The sequence below is a fragment of the Chrysochloris asiatica genome, unplaced genomic scaffold (assembly GCF_000296735.1).
Source record: "Chrysochloris asiatica unplaced genomic scaffold, ChrAsi1.0 scaffold00032, whole genome shotgun sequence".
NCBI lineage: Eukaryota > Metazoa > Chordata > Mammalia > Afrosoricida > Chrysochloridae > Chrysochloris > Chrysochloris asiatica.
The window spans coordinates 9,315,044-9,325,043 of NW_006408550.1; the positions used below are offsets into that span (position 1 = coordinate 9,315,044).

General features: G+C 32.7%; 1 protein-coding gene across 9 annotated transcripts in view; it reads left to right on the forward strand.

Moving 5' to 3' along the window:
* Positions 1-10,000, forward strand: part of FOXP2 (forkhead box P2) — a 407,577-nt gene that overhangs the window by 4,367 nt on the left and 393,210 nt on the right. For 8 of the 9 annotated variants that reach the window (XM_006859304.1, XM_006859305.1, XM_006859298.1 and 5 more), the window contains exon 1: positions 6,985-7,152. In XM_006859304.1, coding sequence (XP_006859366.1) covers positions 6,985-7,152 — 168 coding nt within the window. Of the gene's footprint in view, positions 1-6,974; positions 7,153-10,000 lie in introns of those variants that run through there. The other variant, XM_006859297.1, reaches the window with a different exon arrangement.

A 10,000-nucleotide genomic window follows, 5' to 3' on the forward strand; every position in this document is an offset into this window, starting at 1 on the left:
ATCACAGTTATTTATCCTTGGAGTATACTTGCTATTTAGGAGCAGACCATAGTATGAATGGAGCTCATAGGAAGTAATGGGAGCGCACTATAAAAATGTTCATTCTAATGCCTAAAAAATCTCTGAATCTCAAGAATGATATATAGGCCATTTTGAGACCAGGCTGTCAAGGAAACTTGTGACAGGTCCCTTACAAACTGCACGCGCGCACACACACACACACACACACACCCCAGAAAGAAGAACAAAAGCTGTTTCCTGGCCAGATCTTGAAACTGTTCAATGCTATCATGTGGCTACTTTGAAATCCTTACCTTTCCATTGCATCCACCTGCTTTTATTGGACTTTTGCACTAAGTTGAGACCGATGGAAGAAATTTCTCGACGAGCACTGCCTATGCTGCGTGTGGGTCTTCCAATGGGAAGGGAAGAGGTGGGTCTGGTAGGGAGCAGTATTAAAGTGACATTTGGTGCCCAAAAGATATCTTAGAAGTAAAAAGTGCTGAAAGGGCAGAGGATCTATGGAAGAACTGTATTATGTTCAGGGAAAACAGCGAGAGATCCCAGGGAGGTGCTGTGGCCGGAAGACTGGAGATTGAAGTAAAGTAAGGTGGCGGGTTAAGGAAAGATATGTGGCAGGAAAGGTGAAAATGCCACCACGAGAGAAGTCCATAGTTAGAGCTCTCATTAGTCAGGGATTCAGTGAAGGCTGTTGCAGGTCGTCCAGGCTTTGGGAATTTGACTATAAGTGTACCCACTGCATGGAAGTGTGCAAGCTTCCAGAACTCAATCACTAAGCTTTTTAAATAAAAAAAAGAGGAAGGCTTTGCCTGCTATGCAGGTCCATGTTGTCAGAGACCTAATCATTTTTTACTGATTTAATACTTTTTACTATTAAATTCTCTATTTCCTGTACTAAAATATTCCTGGTTCAAGAATTTGAAGATTTTTCTTCTTCTTTAGTCAAGGACAGAAAAAAAGAAAGGGACAGTTACTTGGGTATCTTGTTAACTAACTGTAACTAATATTTATTTTTCTCTTGGCACACAGATAACATTCATTAGGTTTCAAACCCTCCTCTCACATGTGTAAGATACATGGTTAGATAACTCGAACACATTGAAAAAAAATTTTTTTTTTACATTACAGTTTGGCTAAGGTTGTAGAGTAACATGATGAAATAAACTTTCTCTCAAGCTTCCTTCTAGCCCTGTTTTTAAAACTAAATATTAGTGATATAAACAACTGATTTAAAACATTTAAAAATTTAATTAATTAAACTAGCATTAACATTTATAGATTTATAAAGAAGACTGACCAGTTTTCATTTCATTTACTTAAGAACATTTACTTAAGTAAATTTTCATTTACTTAAGGAATAAATGCTATATAAGGTAATTATATGAATAAGTAAGACTAAAACAAGACTTCATGATATAAAGATTAGTGTACAATTATAATTTTGAAATAATATGTGACATAATTATCTTCAACAGACTCATCAGTATTATCAAATCCTTCAAAATTATACTTGTGAGTGGGGATTATTGACCTATAGATGCAGAATCATAATCTTACAGCAAAATTCATTTAAATAGCTACTGTTCTTTCAAATTCATCATTACATTTTATTGAACTGAGATTGCATAGTGATTCAACACTTAATTTAAAAATTTTTGTACTATTTGCTGAATGCAATTTTTGTTTTATTACTTGTGTTTTAAATATTAGTTCATTTTTGATCCTGTAGCAAAACACATATAATGTATGCTAGATTAATAGCTGATTAGATGAGAAGGAAGGGTTTTCATTTATTTTAATCTCCCGTTTCCCTGATTTTTTTTTTTTTTCAGTACTAGAGATCTCTAAAAGTATTCTGTTTGCTAAAGGTAGGCATCATCATTATTTTAAAATATTATCATGTTGACATATACTATAACTGCATATGTAACATAACCTTTTAAATAAAAATAGCCAATTTTACTAATTAAGTTTTTTTCTCTCAAGAATATTATCTTAATTTATGTTTAAAAATGTAGGCAGTTTTGTTTAAACAGGGAAAAAGCAGTGATAAATGCTTTAACTTCTTTAGAAACAACTTAATTTTCATTTAGTTAACATCATAATATTACTCACACTAATAAAATTATATTACTTAGATAATAACAGATGCCCATCCTCAAATCATATTCTAAAGGATATCTTGCTTCCGTTTTTTAAAAAATTAAAGTTGTTCATGTGCTTGTTCAATTTTTGTTCTTCCACATTCAGCTATGTCCTTCATATTTGGCATTTTGATTTATTAGGCAATCTTAGTATTAAATACTTTTAGTAAATCAGTGCTAGATTTCAAATGCACTGAGCATGGTATCCATGATGAATTAATTTCACTAGAGCACAAAAGTTATCCTTATTTAAATGCTAGTTTCTTTCAGAACTTGTACATCACAGTCAAGTTTTCCAAATGGGAATCTGGCTGATGTTTCGAGGTATCTGTGTGTGGTTTCATGTTACACATGTAGGTCTTCCACACTCAACCTTTTCTTGTGTGGCTCTGCATAGGAATATATAATGCTACTTAATAGTGATCATTTAAAAATCACCAGCTCAAAATGTATTTAAGGATATACAGTATCTTTTTAATTTGATACTTTGCTTTTCATTAAGTATCATATTCAAATTCCTTTAAGTTTCAGTGCATATATTTGGTTAAAAACACTAAAAGAGATCAGGTACGGGATATATAAGATCTTTTAAGGTCACTGAAAATAATTTTAAGAAATGTTCACAAAAGTTAGGTATTATAAAATTTTTGCATGTTATTTGGCCTTAGTTTTTGAGGAATTCAGCGTTGTTGTTTCTTTCTGTTCAGTTAGATTAAATGGTTAAGATATAACCATTGGATTAACTGCTAAGGTATCAAAAACTGTATGGTGGCAAGTACATGCATGTGGACAAGGGCATATGGTGGGCAATAGAGGTTATTTGTCCCTCCTTATGTTCCTGGCATGTGTGGGCATGTACAAATAGATATATGTATATCTGCACATCTATGGCGATGATAAAGGAAGGGAGGTAGAGGAGATAGGAGTGACTCAGTGTGAGTGTGAGAAAGATCAGAGAGAAACTAAGTTGAAAAATCAGCAAGGACCAGTAGTGTCCCTGGTGGTGGATGAGATAACACAGTTACCTGTACTTGTCAAGGAGAGTTTCAAACTTTTGGACATTGCAGACACTATGGAAGGAGGTGTACGCGGGTTTCTGTTATTGCTCTGGCAAATACCGAGCTCACATAGTGCTGTTTATACCAATGAAACCTATAACTCTTAGGGAAAAAATAAAACCAACAAGTCTAGCATTCACTACTACCCTATCATAAAGTAAGGAGGTCTAATTGAGCTATATCTTTATATCCTGCTATTTGTACAAATAAAAGATCACATCTTGATGCAAAATAAACACAAAAGCACTGTTGTGACTATAACAGGGAGTCATATACTAATTTATATAATAAGTGGTTGTGCACACTTTATTCAAGATTATGGCTGCAAGAAATGGCATGAATTGCTGGGTGTGTTTAATGCTGGATTATAGCAATTTGAAACATGTCAAACACATGGCTAATGCCTCATGCTTCACTCATTCTTGCGTAAACCTGCATAGCCACCATCCATTATACCCTTGGTAACAACACAATTCTGCAAGTAAATATTGTTACACTAAGTAACCTTTCAATTCAAGTTGTTTAGGAAGAGAAAATGCAATCTTGTGCAGTCAGTTCCAGTGTCAGTTTAATGTTTCAAAAGGGAAGTGGTGTAGAGAATAAGTATCTCTACAGTGACTTGCTTTTAAAAAAAAAAGAAAGAAAAGAGAAAGGAAAGAAAACTTAATGCAGGCAAGAAAAGTCTAACTGTTATCACTTGACTGCATGATCTGAAGAGTTATTTTCTGATGTGGCTCAGAAGTTGTATATTATGAAAGATTGAAGGGTTTAACTTGCAGTTCAGCCAAACATTAAAGGAGCAATTTCCAAACTCACCTTTCCCCTTAATGATCTGGAATCTATTGCCACTGGTTTTTATAAAATGTTTGTGGTGGGATTCAGAAGGATGAATAATTTAGTTTCAATATGTTGAGGATCACAGGCGCATCCATTTTGAAAGACTATATCTAAATTTATAATTATTTCAGATATACTATAAAAGTTAAACAGTACCTCACAGAGTATAAAAGTAGTTCTTTTATTGGGACACAAATGTGGAGGTGTCACTAGAAGATACTTAGTAAATGCTACTAAGAAACATCTACATTATTCCTGTAGAAACATCTTTACAGTGGACAATCTTTCTTGAATTGCATGTTATAATCACCTAATTACACACTTGTCCTTCTTTTTTACATATAAATTTTGGATCAGATGCTTCTGTTTTGTAGAATAAAAGTACTTTCACTGCTACTGTTTTTCTTAAACATCATCATTTTACTAACTCTTAGATGATTGAACTTAAAATCTACATCACAATTTATACTCTAGAGCTTTATAAAGTCAAAAATTCCACAAGGGATAATAAAACCCTTCAGTTAATAAGAATTGGAAGTTATATAGTTCTTCATAATTGTAATAAAGATTTAGACACATGACTCTTTGCTTGTTGATGATTCTTAATTATGTTATAGCCTTGATTATAACACAGTAATACATGCAGAATTTTTTAAGCCATCCAGTTGGCCTTGACATTAACTACAAAAGGTTAGCGTTAAATACTGCACCTGTCTGTTGCGTTTGAAAATGCTGTTCTTTAATTTTCATTTTCTGTGCTGCAAACTCCACCCAAAAAAAACACAAGTATTTCACATAAAATTGAAGAATGAAATAGACATGAACATACATACATATACTATGGATACATTGTCATAAGTAAAATTTAAGCACAATATGTACAACTTATGCTTAACTGTTCCTACATCCAAATTATAATTTTCATATAACTAGTAAAGGCAATCAGACCTATTCTCTGAATATTTTAAACATTCTGCATGTAAAATTTATGCCTAATTTGAATACTTATTAGCTGCCTAATCTCAGAAAAGAGTATTAGCTTTGTTTTCTTGTTATAATATCCATCACTGTGTATCAGTTTTCATTTTGTATGATTTTTCTTTGTTAATGCTCAATAAGATGTTTAACACAAACTATTAGTTTGTAAACACATTTGATTCATACACTGTTTACAATATATAGCAAACTGCATCCTTCAAGATAATGTTGGTTTTTCGGGTGTGTGCCTATTTCTTTTTATCAGAACAGCTTTGATTTACATATGTAGCTTTTGTTATTTTAACTTCCCAGTTACTGATGTTCTTTTATAAATTAGCAGTTCTTTCTTTTTTTTAATTGACTTTTTTGAATGATAGAAATAATCTGATAATCTAGGCTTTGATGAAAGTACCTGTTAAAACGTTTATTTATAACTGTTAATTTCAATCATTGTATTAGTATTCAAAAGCTCTGTCAGAAATGTGTCAGTATGTATCTAGGGTATGTATGTGAGTGCCCATGTGTACCAGCATCTGAGGAAGATGATTTCTATGGCAAGATGTGAAACTTACATTTGCTGTATAATAAATGCACTTAAAATTGTAAATGCAACAAACAAAAAAAGCCTTAAAATATGACCAAATTTAGAATAGGGGTTTCACATAGTTTTAAAAAAAAAACCCAAAAAACTAACCAGACTGATAAGTTTAACATCCTTCTTCACTTTAGGCTAAGTAGACTGTTAAAAGTCACAGCTCATCGGGCTGTTTCTGAAATTCTCCCCGTGTAAGTAAAACACAGAAATGTGTCTATTAAGATATGGGATAGAATTCAGATGACTTTTTAAGAACCCAAACTGGTATTTTGAGTCATAGACCCTAGACGTAATGTAAAATTCTGGTTCTTGAGAACGCATTGGTTCCTTATTTACTGCAAGGATTTCCACTGATCTTGGCAGGACACCTCTTTGCCATCCTGAAAGTACAGTATATTTATGCAGTGAAAATGATAAAACATTTATTACTGTAGAGAAGGTAATATGCATAATTTATGCTGTTTTTAGCACAATCATTAGTGATATTCTTGATAGATTTTATTTCCAGCTTTCATATCTAATACATGCCTGGAAAATTAATTTTATATCTTTCATTTATTTGCCTATGTTAAAATTGAGTTTTAAGTCATCTTCAAGTGAACAGTTTGATTGCTGCTCATGCATAAGCTTAATTACTTCCCAGGAAGGACAGTATTAAATGTTTTAAATGTCAGAAAAATAAATGAATATGAGCTGTTTGATTAAAAAAATAGGCAATATCTGATGTGTTTGCAGGAAGAGCTTTTTCTTTAAATGCCTCCAAGGCAAATTTTTATTTAGTCACAAAAAAGAGAAACCCATTATACTATTTATCATTGGTTGATACCATATGATTTGTAACACCCTTACAAAATTTTAATTTTGTATGATTAGCTGTGCATCATTAAACAACAGCCTTGCCTATGATGTGCTGTAAAATTCTGACAGAATCAAGAGAGTGAATATTTAAAATCAGGCTGTATAGTCATCCGTGGTTGTCAAAGGTAGATAATAGGAAACATAGAACAGTGTGCAACCGTGCCTTCATTTAAACTGGTTTTATAGGTAGACTTTAAAATGAGGTCGTTCATAAATGCTATTGACCATGCTGTATGTATGGTATGTGACTTTGGCTGTTAAATGTAACCCCACAAAAATTGCTTATAGAAACCATAATTTCAGTGATTAGTGTCTGGATGAAAGCTGAATTTGTATTGCTTTCCTTGGTAAATGACTATTCAAGGATCCCCTCCCCCCCCCCAAAAAAAAATGCTGTCTCTATAATTGGCAGAGAGGGACATCTTGATAATGGAAGTGTGAAGGTGTAACGTGTGTTAATTGATACTTCTTAATCACTTTTAGGTATTAAGTCATGATGCAGGAATCTGCGACAGAGACAATAAGCAACAGTTCAATGAATCAAAATGGAATGAGCACTCTAAGCAGCCAATTAGATGCTGGCAGCAGAGATGGAAGATCAAGTGGTGACACCAGCTCTGAAGTAAGCACAGTAGAACTGCTGCATCTGCAACAACAGCAGGTAAGTTTTGTTTTCTTCAGTGCTTCCTTAAAATAAATAAGCTTGTTTTCTTGAATATGAGAAATGTGTTCCTAGCAAATTGAGCATCAAGCTAAAGGATGCTGAGAATTTATTTACTATTATTTGGAATAGGATTGAAGTCTGAGTAAAGACAGGATTTTCGTGTTAGTTACGTCATACCAGTACTAGAATGTCCTTCACATGTGAGGAGATTAATTAAGTGCACAGGGAGATTTTCTAAAGTACCGGTACAGATTTGTAACAAATATTTTATTGCTTCTAGTTTACTGTCTAACATTGTGCTGCAGAAGGCGATACCTCGTCTTCCACCAGAGGGCCACATTACTTGATATTTGCTTATACAGTGAATTTCTTCCAAGTCTAAGCTAAGGTGAAAAGGACCACAAGGACTTCTCACAACATAGATACTTGCCTGTGATCGTGGCAAATAGTAGCTATTAATTGGTTGAAACTTGCTGAGAGAATATGAATTATATAGATACTGTGATCATTCATGTAGCTTTCCTTGAAAATTCACTCTAAGGTATTTTGAAGTTATATATTTTAATAACATTAAATGCCCTTTTTGTCTTCTACTGGTATCTCACAAAATGCAATTGTTCTTTGTAAAATCTAGAAACATAAGCAACTGCCCAGTAATAGATAGACTTTTAAATAGTCCATTATTCTTTTCAAATGACAGATCCATTTTTCCAAATTTTGTCTGTCAGTGACATTTTCTTTTCAACTAAAGAATATCACTGTATTCGTTACTGACTCAAGTCTGCGGAAACAGTGAAAGAGGCAGAATACTTTCAATCAAATACTATTCTTAGGCCAGAAGGAATGTGTACCTGTTTGTAAAGAGTTATATTTATTTTTAAATATAGGTTATTATTTGAAAACTCTAGATTTATTCAGACTAACATCAAACAAAACAAAACAAAAAAACCCACAAACCTTAAAATGAAAATATAATGGATAATGATTGCAAAATGTTTCTAATCAAGTGATCAGTCATTCACATTTTTGAAGTAGTAGCTTTATAATGCGAAAGAATGTATCTCAAAGTAAAAAGCAATTGCCCATACTCAAGTAAAATTTAATAAAAGCAATAATTTTAAATAATGACAGAATTCTTAAAAGTTATCTTTTCGAGTGTATGGGCGGGATAATGTCAGGACCTTCCAGTTTTGTTTTTAAGAATAGTCTTTGTAAAGAACTAGACATAACACTTCGAATAGGTCTGCTATTTTTTTTTCAATTATGTCAGTTTTCCTAGACAGTTATAATTAGGAAGACAAGTTTTGTTTTATTTTTCCCTTCATAGAATCATATGCTTTCCAGCATCCCCGGATTAGCCTATTTTACAGGTTACTTTAAAGAAATGCAGTCTGGAGGATAGCCCTTTGCTTCTCTCATATATTTGCAAGAAAAATCACACCAGTGGAATGCTGTAATATTTCTACCGACTATTCTAAGTAGCAGTCCTATTCCTTCCTAATCACATTCTATTATTTTGCTTGAGAATCCAATGGGCTGCATTTATAAAGACAAGTAAAAATAACAATTGAAAATGAACATCTCAGTTGAGTACCAGTACACAATACATTATGAAGGGATGTGGTAAGAAGTGACTTTCTCTTTTTCTTCAAAGCTCTGATCAGATGTTAAATAAACAGAAAATAGTGAAAGCATAGCTCCACTTTATAGTACTCTAGAGGCACTTTGTGGTGTGGTCTGTAAGGTGGGTTTATAACCTGAGTTTGAAGTTTACTTTGTTGTACACAGTTTGTTTATGCCAGCTATAAACAATAGTAAATACAAAAAGATACTGGCTTCCAAATGACTCAAAACTTTAATCACATATTGAATGTTTGTGGAGTGCCTTTTAAAAGCCATTTACCACAGTGGGTCTACCAGACATCTCCATAAGACACCAGAATATAACTTTCCTTCCAGAAGGATTTGATCATTTATAAAATAAACATGTAAAAATCCTTTTAAATGTCTCCATCCTAGGCTATGTTTTAACCATATTAACAGTTAGATACTTAATGTTACTAGATTTCTTATCCTCCTCTGAGTGTATGTAAGGATAGGCCTTTAAGTTCAGTAAGGATTCATGTCTTTTCTATAAAATTCATGCAGTCATTGCTTTTGAGTCTCACATGTTCCATGTTTTTTAAGGTAACTAAAAAAAAAAAAAATTGGAGAAAATATTAAAAACTGCCTTCTTAGTAAAAATTGAGAAAAATGTACAAATTTACAACTAAACAGTGTCATGCAAATGCAAAGTTTTGCACAGAAGAGGTTGGAATTACTTATTACTATAGTGCACCAATTGTTGTGGAACAAGATCTCTTACTTAGATAATTTATGAGGCAGTGGGTGACATGAGCAAAGTAAAATTTTGTGCCATGAACTTCTGGCAGAATGTGGTCTTCTTTGAGAACAGGCTGTTTATCTTAATTTCTATAGCTTTTCATATTTTTATAGAGGTGAGTAGTTTTACTTAGTCACTCATTCAAGAGGAACAGTTAATGTTTTGAGGATACATCATAACAAATACTTACTGATACATGGTTTGCCAGAGTAAAAACATTGATAAACTCTAACTAGTATTTTTTCACAACATTTAATTCATTAACATTGAAATATTTAGGAAGGCTGGAATGTCTTTAAGGTGTAAAACATGTAATATAATGGGTATGTTTCTGGTAGCGATGTCTTTGTTACTAACTCTGCTCTTTTGCTTTCACTGAAAAATAAGTAACAGGAAAATGTCTTTCTCCTTATGAATTACTCCTTTTATTTTTTTCTAATCTTCTAAAATTAGTACTAAATT